The 19,736-nt window shown below is 45.3% G+C and overlaps 1 protein-coding gene across 1 annotated transcript; it reads left to right on the forward strand.

Moving 5' to 3' along the window:
* Positions 1-257: 257 nt before the first annotated feature.
* Positions 258-18,768, forward strand: nsd3 (nuclear receptor binding SET domain protein 3; the record flags this gene model as incomplete). Its single annotated transcript, XM_083978624.1, has 24 exons — positions 258-1,097; positions 2,620-2,868; positions 2,969-3,131; positions 3,232-3,386; positions 4,286-4,939; positions 5,025-5,241; positions 5,332-5,432; positions 5,898-5,943; positions 6,062-6,192; positions 7,626-7,751; positions 7,844-7,970; positions 8,067-8,267; positions 9,940-10,119; positions 10,846-10,992; positions 13,942-14,098; positions 14,812-15,014; positions 15,107-15,219; positions 15,328-15,474; positions 15,574-15,696; positions 16,438-16,554; positions 16,654-16,795; positions 16,885-16,991; positions 17,088-17,292; positions 18,497-18,768. The coding sequence occupies 24 exons, from the start codon at positions 258-260 to the stop codon at positions 18,766-18,768; spliced, it is 4,923 nt and encodes a 1,640-aa protein (XP_083834750.1).
* Between the last annotated feature and the right edge of the window lie 968 nt (positions 18,769-19,736).

A 19,736-nucleotide genomic window follows, 5' to 3' on the forward strand; every position in this document is an offset into this window, starting at 1 on the left:
TTTGCACTATAGACCTCATGGAGACTGAAACAAAAAACACAAACCAATGCATCGGGAGGTCAATAGGTGCCTGAAAAGGGTCATGCACAGAGTAACGTTATATAATTTCTTTGCAACGTTGCAATGCAATGATCTTTGACGAGGCACTTGGGTGAATTGTCTCGGTTTTGAAGCTATGTGTGTCTCATTTCACTCGCATGTCTCTCTCAACAGGTCCAGTCAAAGAAAAAGACAGTTAAGGATGCAGGATCCCAACAATGGATTTCTCCTTCTCTTTCATGCAAGGGATCATGGGAAATACAATTCAGCAACCCCCTCAGCTCATTGACTCAGCCAACATCAGACAGGAAGGCACCTGCGACACCGGTAGTGACCCGGGTGAGGATGGTGGTCCCTCCTACGATGCTGCCCTGGATGCAGAGTTCTCCTACCCGCCGTCAGCCTCGGAGGACATGCAGCAGGTCTCCAACGGCTTCCCCCCGGGTCTGGGCATGTACGAGCCGCAGGCCAAGTTCTCCATGTACTCGCAGTTCCCCAACGGCTCGGCCAACGGCTACGGGGCCATACGGAGCTACGGAGAGCACGGCCTCATGCAGGGGGAGGGGACGGTCCTGAGGGGCCCCGGCCTCCAGGAGAGACCCCTGTCTCCCGTGTCTCCGCCCCTGCCCACGCATCACCCGCACCTCCACCCCCCCCACCACCACCACCACCACCACCACCCCCATCACCCCCACCACCACCACCCCCACGCGCACCACTTCCACTCCAACCCCCCTCACATACAAACCCACCCGCACCCACAGAGCCCGCCGCCGCCGCAGCTGCCCCCCCAGCACCACCTGTCCCAGACACCGCACATCATCACCCACACGCTGCCCCCTCCCCCTCCGCTACACCTGCCTTCCTCCAGCCCTCCCCCCTCGCTCGTGGACAGTACCCCCTCTTCTCAGCCCTCCCACGCCCCGTCCAACACCCCCGGTGGGGTGCTGAAGAAAACCAGCTCCCCCGAGATCAAGCTGAAGATCATCAAGACGTATCAGAACGGAAAGGAGCTGTTTGAATCTGCGCTGTGTGGAGACCTCCTGCAAGAGCTGCAGGTAATGTGTTCAGCCTGGTTACACACACAGGACTGGAGAACATATCAAAGAGGCTATACATTTAAAATCCACCGAAAAATCTTCTATAGTTTGTCAAATTAAATAAAAAACTTGATATCGAATGGAAATGATTAGTTAACAATCAATCAGTCAGAGGACAGAATTTCTCAAATACCAGTTTTGTTTTATATGAAATGAAATGAATAAGTTGCCAGCTGCAGATGGCAGGTTGGATTCTGGGAGATTGTGATGGAATTAAAAAAAAATCTGACACTTTTTGAATAAGCAGTTGATTAATTGAGAGAATAATAATGAGATACATGAATGAAAAAAAATCATAATTACAAAATAATCCTCTTGAGCACAACATGAAGAGTCTTAACTCAAAGCCAACATACTGGCCTCTCCTGTAACTTGAATTACGGTATCTATCTCAACGTGTATATTATTTTTAAGACCCTGCATTTATCTTTTTCTTGTCTTTTATTAACGTCTGCTCTGCAGATCAAACAAACAGGGGACATGCCAGACCATGAAGCCAAACGTGACACTCAAATAAACAGTCACATTTTAAAAGAAAAAGAAAAAAAAGAGCAAAGCTTATCTTAACCTCATCCCTCTGCTCTCCCACTGCTGCAGCTTATGAGCTTTGTTTATATTTTATTATTATTTCTGTGTTTGTGATTAAATTAAAGATGACATTTTTAAGATAAATATCATTTATTTCTTAAAACTGATTTCATCAGAGAGCAAAGTTTGACATCAACAACTGCTAAGATGTCTGAAGCATTATGCAGAGATGTTACAAAGTATTTGAAAAAAAAAAACCCTGGCCGAGGGTAACCAAAAGGAGAATGTACATATAGGTTGTACTGCAACTAATAATCATTTCAAATGACTGACAGGACAGTTACTCAATACAACTTGATGAAAACTTTGTCCTCTAAACGTGAATTGTTAGCCCTGTAAAGAGGCCAAGAGGCCAGAATATAAAGTAACATGGCAGCTATGAGTTGCAATCCACAATTCCATTGCTTTCTGCTAAAAAAAAAAAAAAAAAGGCGGATGCGGCTCAGTCCACATGTGTGTCCCTGGAAAAGATACTGAAAGCTAAATTGCTAAATCTCATCACTGTGTGAATAGACATAAAGTGCAATGCATGCGGATAAAAAATTCACAGTTCATTCTTGCATAAGATCATGAAAAGAAGGAAACCTTCACATTAAAATAATGTGATAAAAAATGAAAAATAGCTTAAACAGGATATTGAAAATGTTTCAGAACGAGATGCATACAAGAATATAATAATGTGTATCTTTAAAAGCTACACGTTTGTAAATTCATGTAGTGATTACACTGATGATTTTTCTCAGCAGAGCTTTAGAAGTAGATATCTGAGGAAGATTTTATTTCTGCAGACGGACTGATCCATTTTTGAGTTGACTTTGTGGAAACAGGGAAAAAAAATTGACTCATGTCTCATCACCGCTCTTTTTCCTTTTTTCTATTTTCTAATCCTCAGAAGGAGTCTCAGAAGAACGAGACTGCTCAGACGCAGCGCAGACATGAGAGGAAGAAGGAGAAGAGGAAAAAAAGTGCGAGGTTGCAGCAGCAGGTCCAGGAACAGAGCCTGGACCAGAGCCAAACACAGGCAGGTACCACGGGCCAGACAGAGGACACCCACGTCCATCCCCAGCCAACAGAAGCACCCCCGGACCAGACGGAGAAGCCTCAGAAGACGGTTATCAAAGCTGAACCAAAGACACCAAAGGCAAGAGCGGGACTGTTGGCTGTGTAGCAGCTTCAGTTGTTCAGTTGACAACCTGTCATTTTAGAAAGCACAGCAGTGACGAGCGCTTTTTCATGTTTAGGTTCCGAAGGTCCATCATCCATCAGTGATCCAAGAGACGGGCTTCTGTAAGGAGTTTGTCATAGGAGATCTGGTGTGGTCCAAGGTGGGCACCTACCCCTGGTGGCCCTGCATGGTCTCCTCTGACCCACAGATGAAAGTCCACACTCGCATCAACACTAGAGGTAACTGAACAGATCCATCCCAAAAAATTTTTTTTTTCATTTTGTCTAAATGTGTTAGAATATGTGAATACTAATTCCCATGACTGTCTCTGCTGTGCAGGTCACAGGGAGTATCATGTCCAGTTCTTTGGCAGCGTGGCTGAGCGAGCGTGGATCCACGAGAAGAGGATTGTCCTGTACCAAGGAAAAAAGCAGTTTGATGACCTCCAGTCCGACACTCTACGCAAAGCCACAAACCCTGTAGAGAGACACAAAGTATGTAGAAGTACATCGAAGAAAAGAGTGACCCAGTATAAAGATATATTATAGGCAAAGAGTGATTTCATCAGAGTAAACTTTCAGTAACACAGAGGCTAAAAAAATCAGATGTTTATAGGCAAGCAAGGTTTTTTATTTCAGGATTGACTTTGATTGATGTGTATACAGAATTTAATTTCATGCAATTAGGAGTTCAGTCATTCTAAGAAGAAGAAGAAGGCGAGCTCACATGTAACAGATATAGAAAAAGATCACAGTATAGGTAGAAACAGAACCCAGTTGATGCAGATAGAAAAAGATAATCTATTAACTGTGATTCCCTGTTGTTGTTTATATTGGTAGAGTAGTTAAGATTTCTTTAAATTAGACATTTGGTAAAAAAAAAAAAAAAAACAGAATCTAGAGGTGAGGTATTTTATTTTACAGTCTTAAATCATCAATTGAATCCACACAAGCCTCAGCTCCACTATGTCACGCTTTCCTCTCAACTCAATGTCTTCTATTGTTAGATTTTTATTTCATCACTGGGTTAATTTGCTTATTTGAAATGATCAAGATATATGCAGAGCACATGTTAGTTATGAATCTGACTTTCAAACTTATCATGAAAGAACAATTAGCATTTCCTTTTTCTTCAGTCTCTATTAATGGAATCATTTTCTGAGCTGCTCTCTTCATGAGATGTTATTTGGATGTGTGGGACACACAGTTTGGGTCAAAATGACAAACAAAATTAGGACCATTACCTGGACTTATTGCCAAAGCTGCTTTTTAATCATCCTGTGTATGTTTTTAGGTCACGATGTCTCTTTCTGTTTATTAAACATCATGAATGGCAGCAAGACCGGCTCTATTTAGAAATAATGCTCATCAGCTTCATCTCTTTTCTTCTCCAGCTTCTGAAGCCGATCCCTCAGCGGGAGCGTTCTCAGTGGGAGGTGGGCGTGGGCCACGCGGAGGACGCCTTTCCGATGACGCGGCAGGAGAGAATCGACAACTACACCTTCATCTACGTGGACCCGGACCCTACCGTAGCCCAGCCCAACAAGAAACCCACCATTAAAGCCGAGAGACGGAGCCGGCGCTCCAGCGGCTCGGTCGGTAAGAGGGAAGAGGGAGGACTGAAGTCACCGGAGAGAGAGCAGCCGCCGCGGAGGCAGCTGCCGCGCAGACAGTGTAGCGTTTCAAACACAGAAGAAAACTCCAACTCCCAGGCCTCCAACGAAGAGAAGAACCAGAGGGGGGAGCAGCGCAAGGCCGGCAGCTCCCCGAAACAGATCACCGGTTGTGACGCACAAGCACGGCAGGACTCACCGCCACCAGTCAGGGCCTGGAAAACAGCTGCTGCCAGGAAGCTGCTGCCTCTCTCCATCACCATGAAGAGGCTGAATGTGGAGATCACTAAGTGTGACTGGCCTCTGCTGCAGAAAAAAGCTGTTCCCTCTCCCAAAAAAGAAAAAGCGGAGGAGGAGGAGGAGGAGGAGGAGGAGAAGGAGGAGAGGGTGGAGCGAGACACCCGGCAGCCCGACCTGGGATACTGCTCTCCTGAGGTTGGTGTCACTTTCTCAGACAGTAAAATGTCCACACGACGAGTTACTTGGCAATGTGATGTTGAGATGTTGATGCTTTCAGCAGGACAGCAGAGCTAAACCCGAACCCAGTCCAGAGGAGGAGGAAGATGGGGACGAAGGGGAGGAGGAGGGGGAGGAGAGGGAGGAGAGAGAGGAGAGAGAGGAGAGGGAGGAGAGGGAGGAGAGGGAGGAGAGGAGAGGCTCCCCCGCCAGCCGGAGGAGCGAGGAGGGAGGAACGCAGCAGACCTCCTCCCCGGGGTCGCACCACAGCAGTCCACAGGGTGGGTGAAACACAGGCACCGCCATTGTTTGACGTGTAGAGGGAGACGCGTTAGTGAGAGCTGCACCTCAACCGTTTGATGCGTTTCCAGGTTCTCAGGAGAGAAAGCTGCAGCGACGATCCGTCAGGAGCCGGTCTGAGTCAGAGAGAGGCAACGATCCCGTCCCCAAGAAGAAAACCAAAAAGGAACAGGTATCAGTCCTCCACAGATAAGCAGCTTTTCAGGCCCAAACTAGCACTGCGTTCCAAAAAAACACACAGCTAGGGCCGCTGGTTAAAGAGACCCCGAGGAGTTTGCTTTTGGTTATAAAAGAGTCTCGTATTAATGTGGATGAATCTACGTTACCCACACTTTTTTGCATTTCATATCATTTTCACTATATAGATTCAGCTATCAAATATATGTCAAATACACCTAAAAAAATCCAAAAATATAATGATGAAAATGGGAAAATTAAACTAAAAACTACAGATTTTTAATGCAACACTGTATCGCTTTGTGACAAAGGTTTCAACACACACTCACCCAGTGAATGAGGGGGCTTCATTATTGATGCTGAACTGTGGTGTGTCTGAACATCACCGTTCATTGTGCTACTAGAGTCTGACTGACCGCCACTGAAACCTCCTAAACTTCCACGTTTAAACTCCTTACAGGCAGAGATGGCTCCTGAAACCACAATGAAGACCGGTTCACAGAAAGGTAGAGGATCCCTCTGTCATCTAAACCTCTGTGGTGGTGTGGGGGTGGGTCATATACCATACTTCTAACACCTCATCATTCTTCTCTTTTTGGCCACCCCCTCTGTGTGATCTTCTAGGTGCCAGTGAGATCTCAGACGCCTGCAAGCCCCTGAAGAAGCGAAGCAGGGCGTCGACAGATGTGGAGATGGCTTCGTCTCAGTACAGAGACACCTCTGATTCTGACTCCAGAGGACTCAACGATCCACAGGTCGGCTGAGGAGACGTGTGCACTAACACCCACTCACACAGGGGGGAAAACACTATTTGCATTTCCAGAAATGTGCAAGACATTTTTACACGATTCACAATGTCACAACCCAAACTGAAAATGATGACTCCATGAATTAACCTAATGATTTCAATCATTTCAGGTGTTTTTAAAGGGATAGTTCAACATTTTTGGTAAATTTGCCCATTGCCATAATCCCTATAGTCTTAGGAGTACCGGTAGGTTCATTACCTTTAATTGTCCGTGCAAGCTATTTTTAGATTGGCGGAGCAGAGACATGAGCTGCTTAGCTAACGTAACGGAGGCTCATGGTATTTCCACGTTTCCCTCATCAAACTAAATTCACAATCCAACGACTCCAAAACACTCTCGTGGACAAGTTGTGACCTGCACATTCGCCACGCTATGAAATAATAATGTATAATTATGTAACATTTCAACACATCAAGCAAATACTCTGAACTACTTTAGCGTTTGAAGTCATTATTCCCAGCAGCCATTTCTGGAATGTAGTTCCGGCTACGTATTTACCTCGAAAACAACTCTGTCTCATAAAGTTCCGTTATTATCTCATATCGTGGTGAATGTACAGGTCACAACTTGTCCACGAGAGTGCTTTGGAGTTGTTGGATTGTGTATTTGATGAGTTTGGTGAGGGAAAGCCCGAAAATACCGCGCGCTGTACAGAGCTTGTGTTTCTGCCCCACCAATCTAAAAACAGCTTGCACCGACAATTAAAGGTAATGAACCTACTCCTAAAACTATAGGGATTATGGCAATGGGCCAATTTGCCAAAATGTTGAAATATCCCTTTAAGCTTCTGTCTTCTCTAATCTGAATAATCTATTGTTTTCATGATTTAAAATGGGCTTTTTGATTACTGCCATTTCACACACATACTCCACATCCACATAATTCTGCTCCACACACTGACATGCTGATCACACATTAGCAGTTTTGAGTTCAGTGTCCAGCCCAAAGACGCTTCAACACGTGCACCGGAGTAGCTTGGAATCCAACCACCACCTTTCAGATTGTGGACCTGCTCCTTAGCTATATTATTCCATATTCCATGTTACAAACTGTTTCCTTGTCTGTATACAAGTCTGTCCGTCCTGAGTGAGGGGCCCCTCCTCTGTCTCTCACCCTGAGCTTTCAACTGTTTTTTTCTTGGGAGTTTTTCCTCAGTGGATGTGAGGGTCTAAGGACAGAGGATGTTGTTATGATGCTGTGTAAAGACCTTTGAGACAAACTGTTTGTAAAAATGGGCTGTACAAGTAGTACAAGCCTTAGCCAACAATCAGTCAGTTAATCAAGATCATAGTTGACACATTAATAAATCCACATGTACACGCTTGCAAAAGTTCAGTGTCTCACATTTGGCGTATTTCTGCTCCTTCTTTCCATCACAGGGTTTATTTGGGAAGAGTCTGGACAGTCCGGCAGCAGCAGATGCAGACGCTTCAGATACTCAGTCTGTGGACTCTGGCTTATCCCGGCAGGACAGCAGCACTGGCAAGAGGGACACGGTGTGCCAGGTCAGCGCTGTTCATGATGCACCTGTCTGTCTTTCAAAAGCCTGAAGGTACTGAGTCCGTATCACGCTCTGTGTGTTTGTGACTCCTTGTAGATCTGTGAGGTGTACGGAGAGGGTTTGGTGGTGTGTGAAGGTGACTGCAACAGACAGTTTCACTTGGAGTGTCTTGGTCTGACGTCCCCACCTGAAGGCAAATTCACCTGTTTGGAATGTAGAAACGGTGAGTGGCGCGGAGCGGGGCCGGCTACACCTTTACCATCACATTTGTTGCGCTAGGCTCTTAACTATCAGAGATTCTCTGCCACTCTATTTCTAGGCAATCATCCTTGTTTTAGCTGTAAAGTCGAGGGCCAAGAGGTGACGCGCTGCTCCGTGTTGGGATGCGGCTGCTATTACCACGAGGACTGTGTCCGCAAACTCCCAGGCACCACCAGCAGCTCGGACGGAGGCTTCTGCTGCCCTCAGCACAGCTGCTCTACCTGCTGCCTGGAGAGAGACCTGCAACGAGCCAGTAAAGGTAAAACAACCCCTGCTTTGTTTTCGTAGCCTTTTTGATTTCCTGTTTGACTCTGCGGTGGAGGGCTTGCTGCAGTGAGATGGTGCTACATCAGCAGAAAAAGAAGAATATGCATGAAAAAGTTTTGTTTTCCATTATGTTTTTGGCTTCTCGCTGATGTTATTGACTAGTGGCACTCAAAGAAAGTGTAAAGGGTCATGACTACACTTCCCCGGTACTATGAAATTTCTGCAGAACATTTGATGACTCAGTCTTGCTACAAACATCCTGCTCCACCCCAAACTAAATGAAGGTGACGGGCCCCGGAGGCTGTACACCAGTGGAGAAAAATAAAGTCATTTCATATTTCATAGCCCTGGAGGTGTCTTTAGTTGACGCTGCATTATACTGCTGTTTGCATCAAGTAACTTGTGGTTTAAAAAGGAAGACGTGTCAAGTGCTAAGGTGCCAAAAATGTCAGCCTGTGACATCATCACCTGCTCACATACAGTACACTGCCTATAAAAAGTATTCACCCCCCTTGGATGTTTTTCCCTTTTTATTGCTTTTATGAATGAAATCGTGATCAATAAAATTGACTTTTTTTGACAAAAAATTCCCCCCAAAAAACTCTTTAATGTCAAAGTAAAACTGGAATTTTTCAAAGTAATTAATCAAAACTGTAAAATAAATGATTGCATAAATATTCACCCCCTTCAAGTTCCTCCTTCAGTCAGGTTGCTTGGGGATTGGGCGTGAGCAGCTCTTTTTACGTCAACACAAATTCTCGATTGGATTGAGGTCTTGGCTTTGACTCGGCCACTCCAGACCATTGACATGGTTACCTGTAAACCATATCTGTGTAGCTTTTAGTAATTTTTTTTGTAAATTCTAAAAAGCCAAATCATATTGACCATGATTTCATGTATAAAGCAATAAAAGGGGGGTGAATACTTTATAGGCAGTGTACATTTGAACAGAGAAATAAAGTTGGGCAGCAAAAATAAAAGAACCTGAAACAGACATTTTGACATATTGATGGAGAGGAATGGACTCCTCAAACTCATCAGACAACATCCCTCATGTTGCATCTATCACATGTTATAGGATATATATATATATATATATATATATATATATAGGATATGTCTGTCAGGACATGATTGTATACTGTCTAAAAAAGTGGTTCCAAAGCTTTTCAATGTCTTAATAAGAGACAAAAGTTGCAGAGACCTGTGAGATGATAGCAGCTCGGCCAGGGAGCCATTTCCTCTAAAACTCTCACATAGTTTCATTTGAATAACTGTGTGAGGCCCATGAAAGGTGAAACCTCTTTTTTTTTTAACATCTCACAACCCTGCAGATTTATCTTGTGACCCTTTGGCCCCTGAGGCTCAGACCTACCACTGCAAATGTGCAGGGTGGGACCATGTTTTGCATTTGTTTTCTATTTTAAAAAGCATGGAGGAGAAATTACATTTTAATATCTGAAGTCAGGACTGTAAAACAAGTGGTTGTGTTTTTCTCCTCTGATTTACTTTAATTACAGCTGGAACCCATAATGGAATTTGACCTAATTCATTACACAAAACTGGTATGAAAGGAGCGCGCCTCTCCTCAGCTCTGTGTGTGCAGTGCTTTTTTGACTCCAACCCCCCCCCCCCCCCCTGCTCTGCTCTGCTTCCCTGCCCAGGTCGTCTGATGCGTTGCATCCGCTGCCCGTTGGCCTATCACACAGGAGACAGCTGCGTGGCGGCGGGCAGCGTCCTCCTCACCCACCACATCATGATCTGCAGCAACCACGGCAGCGCCAAGAGGAACGGCCTCCTCAGCTCCCCCGTCAACGTGGGCTGGTGCTTCCTGTGTGCCCGAGGTGAGCTCTCTCTCACTCACAGCAGTGCACACTAATGGCCTTCCTCTCCAACAGCTCACGTTCACCAGTGACCCCCGAACAGACGGAGCAGAGAAATGCAGGAGCTCTTAACGTCGCCACACTTGGTGACTTCTGCTTCCACTGGCAAAAGAACAGGGTTCCTAAACAGGGCCTGATCAGCCTTCATGATCCATCATGAGGGGTTATAGATTATAGATTATACCCATTACTTCTGAGTGAATGCAGAAACCTCACATATTTTCCTTTTTTTTCCCACATTTGGATATTTTACCTTTAATATTCCATGTTTCATGTTTGGCATTGTTGTTCATGAGTAGCAGTGCCGTGAAATGTACTGTTTGTTTCTCATCATTATACTAATACTATGAATGATCGAGGCTGTTACACTGCACTCCACTTAAAAGATGGTGACAAGTTAGAAAGCACAGGGTTTATCCTTTGAGTTTTTTTTTATGTGAATGACTCTGAGCCACTTCACATCTGATGCTTTGTTAATAAGTTGAGTGCACTGTTTGGCCTCTTTGTGTTGGGACAAACTTTGGTTTGCTTGTTACTTTCTTGTGTTAACTGTGTATGCATAGGTGTGTGTGTGTGTGTGTGTGTATGTGCGTGAGAGACTGCGTGTTCTTTCTCTTTTTGTGAATTTTGGGTAATTTGGAGTTTGACTGCGGCTCACCCCCGTCTCTTCCTGTGTGTCTTGTGTAGGGCTGTTAGTCCAAGACCTTACTGACACCATATTAAGTTCATATGCCTATAAGTCCCACTACCTTCTGACTGAGTCAAATCGTGCTGAGTTGAAATTACCTATGATTCCCTCTCCTTCGTCAGCTACCAAAAAGAATGTTGGGAAAGGTAACTAAACAGTTTTTCTCTTTCTCCATTGTCCCACTGGTCTGTGTTTGTGTTGTGCCTGCTCCAGTTCTGATTTAGTTTCCCTTTTTTTTGTGCGCATCTTTCATTTCAAAGCCTTGAGGTGCAAAGTTAATTAACTGGTTAAAACATGCAGTTAATTTAAATGCAGAGTTGCGCAAAGTAACCTCAGCCAAGGTCCCTAACACATTAACAGATAACAGTGGGCCTCATGCAAGAACATCAGTGTATCCTCATCCCAAACATGATTTTTTTGTTTTGTTTTTGGGATGGCATATGAGAAGAAGGAGTATTTTTAGTTTGTTTCTTTCTTTCACAGACACTTTGACGTGTCACAGCAGGAAAATCACGGGTTTCATTAACACATCGTGCTGCTTCACTGTGACACTGTCATGGTTTACTGGGGCACATGGCCAGAAAGGGAGGGCTCGTCCCAATCTCCTTATTTGATCATTCCTTACCCCTGGAAATCAGTCTAAAGCTCTGCCTCCTGCTCTGAGGACAGAGGAGACCATCCTTTACAGAAGACATTCAGCTAAAAAACACCATGGCTGTGTCCAAAATCACTCACTCATTCCCTACTCCCTACTCACTATATAGTGAATTCAATATAGTGAACTCACTGGTCAAATGAAAAACACTTTCGACAATTAATCAGCGTACTTTCGCCGCCTACGAGAAGTCCAGTTTTAAAACAATACACCAGTTCAAGAGTACGATCTAAAGTAAACATTTACAATGTATCAGCTGGTTGTAAAAAAGTTAGTTTATCTGGAACTAACCAACTCACTCAGTACTCCTCCACGCAGGTAGGCTTTGTGACGCGCTGGATCAATTCGCCTATCAGCTGATTGGTGTCATAACTGCGTTTAGTTCCAGATAAACAAACTTTTTTCCGACCAGCGGATGCATTGTAATTTTTTACCTTTGATGGTACTCTTGAACTGGTGTATTATTTTGAGACAGGACTTGAAAATACACTGATTAATCGCCCCCCATTGACAACAGTGTACTGCCTGTGCGCCGGTGTTTCTCGGGGGTTGGGGGGGAGACCTTTCTACTGCAGATATTATACTTAGTGGCCCATTTGTACCTCATACAACCCCACTTCAAAAAAGCTGAACTATCCCTTTAAGGTGATTGAGATGTGCCCAGAGCTGTTAAAGTTAGAGACACCTCTACTTTTCCTGCTATGACAAGTTAAAACGTGCTGTGACGAAGGCCTGTTCAATATCACCATCATTAGACCCTAAAACGCTGTGTAAGGCCGTCTGTCTGCTACACCTTATTTGTGGGCAACTTTTATTCAAGAGCAGTGTCTTTTTTAGCAGTGTCAGCTGTGGTGATATTCATACAGCTGCCTGACATGAAGACAAAGAACATATGTTGTGAGAAGAACTACAAACGGAAGATTCGGTAACGTAGATTTGGAACATTTGGTGGCCATGGTCTTCTTCAGCAGGCAGAACATGCCCAGGTGTCATCACATAACGGGTAACCTAACAGTGACCCATGTCTCTGTTGGTGTCCAATGTGATGTTCCCCTAGAAATAGACCTCAAAATCTGAACTTTAATCTGTTGATCTATTATATAAAATTCAGGAAGCAGAACTATTAAATAGAGTGATTCAGATTATGATTCTGAAAGTAAAAAAACAGTTTTTCTTCCTGTGGAGAAGGACAGGCTACCTTGACAAATGCAAAAGCTCTGATAACCTGGACAGTAGTGTGTGTGTGCCACTATAAAACAAACCTGTGGATATGGGTGGTTCTTGCAAGAGGCCCATTGTGAGATTTGTTTGCGCTGTGCATGAATAGTCAATCGGAGATATAACTTTGCAATAAAGCTGCCATAAGTAAGATCAAATCAAAGAGTATTTAAAGCATCAAAGAGTAAAATGCCCTCCCCTGGGAAAATATAATTGGTCATTCCACCTGATGCAGGACGCTCTGGAGCAGCTCAGGTTGTGTCTGTGGTTTGTGGAGCTTTCTGCTGCTGGAGGCACACTGCTTCTCTGCTTCAGCGCTCTGGGCTTGTTTTTTGATCTGAAAGGCCTCGTTCAGCCTCACCTCCTCTATGCTGACTGACACTCCAGTTTTTATTTTTCTGGAACTTTCAGATGAACAGAAATTTCAGCTTACCTCATTTTCTTGAGCTTTGACCTGCCTTGGATGGAACACCATTCCAATCAGGACTAGATTTGATAAATGACTCTTTTTTGTAATACTACAGTATATTTCATCACAGGCAAACAAGTAAATTGTAATAATAAGAAATACGTGATTCCATGCAAGCTGGTCTGTGCAGGATGTGATCTGTGTGATGGGAGACGTTTGCTTCACTGGCAGGACTGCATGCCTGCTTTTTGCCAGTGTTCTGTTACCTGGGTATAACACTGACTCGTTGTTAACTCGCTGGCTGATTTTACTCCCGTGCTGCTGCATGTATTTCCCCTAGACTGGTCTTGGTACAGTGCTCTGAATCTGATTGCCAGACATGCTGTAACTGCTGTAGTAAAAGCTGTAAGTGAATCACATGCAGGGGTTTTTCAACCTTCTGTGTGGTTGTCACAGAATCCTTGACCCCAGCAAAGAGCAGAATAAAAGCCATATGTTATTTTAGATGGTTAAATGAAAGTATTGTCCCCAATCAGGACATTATATTCATATGGAAATGGCTTGATGCTGCACTGTAGGTTTTGCTTTTCAGTTTAGTTTTGGTATTCATCCTTTTTTAAGGCGTGTCTGCAAATGAGATTCAGAGTTTGTCCAGGTTTTAAGGTGCATCACCTAATCATACACTCCTCCTCTCTTTGCATACCCATTTCCCACAATGCATGCACAAACACACACACACATACACTCACACTCACATACACACACACACACATACACACACACACACTCACACTTACATCCATACAAATGTAGGAGGCAAGTTGCTGTGCTGCGACTCATGCCCAGCTTCCTTCCACCCGGAGTGTTTGGAGATGGAGATGCCAGAGGGCGCGTGGTCCTGTAGTGATTGCAGGGCAGGGAAGAAGCCTCACTACAAACAAATTGTCTGGGTCAAACTGGGCAACTACAGGTACGCAGAGAACACCCAACACGGACTGCTGCAGGTTGTGCAGCTGTCACTTACATTTAAGGTCTGGTATCATTCTTGTTAAAAGAAGCATTCATTTAAATTCTGACGTAGCTCCATTATTGTTCAAATAAGTAGAGTGTGGATCAATCCACCACTGAAAGTAGTCCCCAGGAAATGAACCATTTACTCCAAATGAACAATTTAAATTCCTGCTGAAAAAGACAGTACCCTGTTTTGGGAAATTATTAAGACTTTTTAATTATCTAACTAATGTTTGTGACTCATTTGTAAAAATGTATCATATGGGATTTTTGGCAGAGTAGCAGAGACAGGCTGGGGACAGACTAACGTATTTAGGTTTTTCTCATAGCATTAGTTGAGATTAACATGTTTAATCCATGAACGCATATGCTTTTCATCTCTAATGGGAATCATTGTGACATTATAGATCTGGAAATATGGATGGTCTCCTGTCTCACATTCACTGCAAGAGTTTAATATTCATACCACAGTTTATAGTTGACTGACATGGTGTTAGATAAAAAAAAAGATGGGACATAAATGGTGTCTCATGTAGATCTTACAGATATGAATTTAAACTCTCACATACAAGACAGGATTAGATTGATGAAATATAGTTAAAGACTAAGTGAATATATAATGTAGGTTGTTATTCTTCGACACGCTCTGAACAACGTCCGGTTCCTTTGCAGGTGGTGGCCCGCGGAGATCTGCAACCCTCGCTTGGTACCGTCAAACATTCAGAGCCTTCGCCACGATATCGGCGACTTCCCCGTCTTCTTCTTTGGCTCCCACGACTACTACTGGATCAACCAGGGCCGCGTCTTCCCCTACGTCGAAAATGACAAGAACTTCGTCACGGGGCAGATCAACATCAACAAAACCTTCAAGAAAGGTAAGTTCATTCCGGACAGGAAGACCTTCAGACAGAGCTGCCGGGGTTTTGTCCTTTTTTGAAGGTTTTCTGACAGCGCTGGTGTGTTGCAGCTCTGGAAGAAGCAGCCCGACGGTTTCAGGAGCTGAAGGCGCAGAGGGAGAGCAGGGAGGCTCTGGAGCAAGAACGCAACTCTCGCAAACCTCCACCCTACAAATTCATCAAGGTACTGTCATTTAAATATCCCCAGAAAATTTGAATCCATGTATTGACCTTGTATTCAATAAGACTGCAGAGTGTTAGCTTATTCTACTGCTGTGTTTTGTCCTGCCAGTCCAACAAACCAGTGGGGAAAGTGCAGGTACACGTAGCTGACTTGTCAGAAATCCCACGATGCAACTGCAGACCAGCAGACGAGCATCCGTGCAGCTTCGACTCCCAGTGTCTCAACCGCATGCTGCAGTACGAGTGTCATCCACAGGTGTGTGTGTGTGTGTGTGTGCATATTTCCTACTGTTTGTTTAGGTGTGATAACATACTGTAACCTTCATGCTGTTGTTGTTGTTGTTGTTGTTACCAGGTGTGTCCTGCAGGAGACAACTGTGAGAACCAGTGCTTCTCTAAGCGGCTGTATGCGGAGACAGAGGTGGTGAAGACAGAGGGACGTGGCTGGGGCCTGAGGACCAACCAGGCTCTCAGGAAGGTGTGTGTCCCGTCCTTTCACCCAAATGATTTACAGGCGCATCTCAGTCAAGGAGAATATAATGGAACAGTTCATCGATTTCATTATATAGATTCATTTCACACAGACTGAAATATTTAGTGAAAAAGTTCACCATAGTAACCTGATGGTGTCGTGCTCTAATCTAATCCAAACACCTGCAAAGGTTTCTGAGCCTTTAAATGGTCTCTTATGGCCCTTTTCCACTACACAGTTCCAGCTCTATTCACTCAACTTGGTTTAGGATCTTTTCCATTACAGCTGATGCATCAAAGCAAAAAAAAAAAAAAAAAGAGTAGAGTCGAGCAGAGTGGGACTGGTGGAAAAGGGCCATTAGTCTGGTTCAGTAGCTCCACTATCTGACCTTCATATTCTACTTTATTGAGATGCACCTGTATGTTTTTACTGTTGCTTTATACTCCTCAAAAATGTAACTACACTTTTCTGATGCAGGGAACTTTTGAAGACAACAGTAACAATGTCAAAGAAAAACTGTCATAATTCAGAAGTCAGTTCTAGATGAGTGAAAGTAGAGAGAGCAGAATGAGAGGTGAACGACACCTGGCCTGGTATTAGCTCACTGGATCCAGGGCTGTGATGTTGTAGCAGTTTGCAGTCATGTCAACACACAGAATCGAACCGTCTCTGTCTGTCCTCAGTGTCCTCAGTGTCCTCAGTCACAGGTTGAGTGGTACTGAAGCCAGTGTTTGTGATTTCCTTCAGGGTGACTTTGTGACAGAGTACGTGGGGGAGGTGATAGACTCGGAGGAGTGCCAGCAGCGCATCAAACGTGCCCATGAAAATCACGTGTCCAACTTCTACATGCTCACCCTCACCAAGGTAACGTCAGGGACGCGGATAAACGCTGAAATTGCCTTTTCAGAGGAGAAACCGAGCATTTCTTAAACCCGGTGTCCCAATGTCCATGTCCCCTCCTAGGATCGGGTGATAGACGCCGGCCCCAAAGGAAACTCCTCCCGGTTTATGAACCACAGCTGCAGCCCCAACTGTGAAACCCAGAAGTGGACGGTGAACGGAGACGTTCGCATCGGGCTCTTTGCCCTCTGTGACATCGAGTCAGGTGAGTTCCCATGGAAAGACATGGACTCATATATGATCTCTGAGAGTATTACACATATGCTACATGCACTGTCCCTGCTTCTCCTGCAGACACGGAGCTGACCTTCAACTACAACCTGCACTGTGTGGGCAACAGGAGAACGTCCTGTCACTGCGGATCAGACAACTGCTCCGGGTTCCTCGGGGTGCAGCCGACGGTGAGGACGAGGACGCTCACCTCCGTCCAGCTCTGTGCGCGAGGCTCAGAGTCTGTGTTTGGTGAACATTTAGTTTTTCTATAATGTTTCTTCCAGAGCGCCGTGGTGATGGAGAAGGAGGAGAAGGCCAGGAACGCCAAGCTAAAGCCCAAGAAGCGGAAGCTGCGGCCAGAGGGAAAACACACACACGAGTACTTCTGTTTCTGCTGCGGAGAAGGAGGAGAGCTGGTGATGTGTGACAGGAAGGACTGTCCTAAAGCCTACCACCTGCTCTGTCTCAACCTCACCAAGCCACCATATGGTAATGACTGGATGAGCTGTGTGTGTGTGTGTACTGTGTTTCTTTATTTACTCAACTGCCCAGGATACCAGGCTCCATTGGAGGACAGGCTTTTATTTCTAATTCCCTCTGTTTTATAAGTATATTTGCTCATATTTTGATATGAAGCCTCCTTATTTTCTGTTTTCCGTCCATTTGCTCTGTTAATTTCTAGCAGCTATATGCAACAATAAGCTCATTGTTCAGGAGCTCATCTTCATCTTCCTCCTGGCACCTGTTCTCCTTACTCCGTCTCTGTTGCGCACAGAGCAGTTCGCTGCCATAAAGTAGAAATCAACCAGAGTGTGTGGTCCAGAGGCGGAGCAGGGACATGCCTTCTGGCCGTGCAAGGCCGCCAAAATCAATAATTCACCAATTTTCTACTCACCGTTATGCCAAGGAAGGGTTCGGAGAACTTTCAGAGTCATCAAAACACTTTTGGAGTTCCAGGGGACGTCCGGCTGGCTACGGATAATGGCGGTGGATAGAGTTCACTTTTGAATGGTCCAAAACACACACTATGAAACATCCACATCTGTTTTTAGATGTTCGTTCTTCGTTGTAAACCATTGGATGTATGATGTAAACATGGAAGAACATCTTGCAGAAAACCCCTCGCACATGCGCACAAACATCAACAGCCACTGGGAGCTACTGCTACAACAAGGCTAAAAACAGAGATCAAATCAATTTTTTCGGAACAACTTTTTCATGTGGCGGCTTCAGGACACTTGGGTCAGTACAGATGAGCAGTGTGGAGGTATCTGGATGTTTAATAGTATGTATTTTGGATTATTCAAAAGTGAACTCTATCCACCGCCATTATATGAAAATCCGTAGCCAGCCGGACCCCCCCTGGAACTCCAAAAGTGTTTTGATGACTCTGAAAGTTCTGGGAACCCTTCCTTGGCATGACGGTGAGTAGAAAATTGATGAATTATTGATTTTGGGTGAAGGATCCCTTTAACACAGTCCACAAACTTTGAAAAACTTTCTGATCATATCCTGGTCCAGTTTGTCCCAGGAGGTGGAGTTTTAGTTTGCCCCTGCCTGGCTGTTACAGCAGACCCCCTTCTGATTGAATACTGACTCATAAGTGAGGAAGTCCGGTCTTACTGACATGTCAGGATCTATTATCACATCACCTTGGTGTATAACCCTCCATCACCCCCTCCTCTGTCTGCAGGACGTTGGGAATGCCCGTGGCACGACTGCAGCGTCTGCGGCGGCCCGGCCTCGTCCCTCTGCGACTTCTGCCCCCGCTCCTTCTGCGGGGACCACGAGGCGGGGGCGCTCACCCCCTCCTCGCTGGAAGGCCGTCCCTGCTGCTCCAGCCACAACCCCCTCAGCCCCCTGGGCTCCGACTCCAGCTCCACGCAGCCGCGGCGCTCCGGCTCCGGCCCGAGCCCCGTCCGGGTGAAGGAGGAGCAGGAGCCAGAGCAGCAGGCATCCGAGTGACCCCGCCCCCCGCTCCCTCGATACCTCATTCCCTGTAAAGTGCGCTCCCATCGGCCCCCTGGGCTCCAGTCCACCTCCCACCTGAAGCGGCGCACTACAAAAGGGAATCCAGAGCTTTTTGACCAGTGTGACGGCTGCTGCTCAGACACAGACCAACACCACAGAGCCAGCGCAGCGTCGCCACAGGAAGTGACCGGGCGTCCTCGTGCACCAGTTTTCCCATCTCTGTGACGCTCTCTGCAGCCGGCCTGAGCCCATGGGAGGAGCCCAGACCACCACCTCAGTATGTTTCTTTTTTCTTTTTTTCTTACAGCTGTGGAAGATATAAGTGTTGTCATGTCATCAGTTAACCGGCACTTTGAAGAACTCATGGAGTGAGGTGGAGGGAGAGGCGGCGGAGGACGGGAGGAGGAGTTAGGAGCCTCTCCTCACCACCGCGCCGCTCCTCTCCACGTTTACCTGCTGTAAGCCGGACGGCTCCATGGAAACGAAGCAGCCTTCCTCCATCACTCCCGGACGTGATCTGTCATGGTATTTATCTCCTCTTCCTCTGGGAGAAAAAAGGAGGAGGGAGAATGACCGATTTTTGTGCAATTTTTTCAGGATCACACTACATTCCAACCTTCCTTAAACATGGTTTTAATATACTTATGGGTATAGATGAATATAATTATATACAGTATCTATGTTTGTTAATGTTTACAGACAGATTCTCTCACTTCATCTCAGTGAGTGGTGTATTATGTTTGTTTGTTTAGGTGTTAAGCATTACGCAGACCTCCTTGTGAAAATAGTCCTATTAAGGTGAAATATAATGGTATATAGTGTAATGGTATGACATTACAGAAGTACTTGTGATTTTCATATTGCCAGTCTCACTTGCCATTGTGTACATAATTGGCTCATAATATTGTAAAGTACTTAAAGATCAGGAGGGGCGGAGCCTCGTCTCTCTGGTTGTTCCTGGA

The sequence above is a fragment of the Trachurus trachurus genome (genome assembly GCF_905171665.1).
Source record: "Trachurus trachurus genome assembly, chromosome: 9".
NCBI lineage: Eukaryota > Metazoa > Chordata > Actinopteri > Carangiformes > Carangidae > Trachurus > Trachurus trachurus.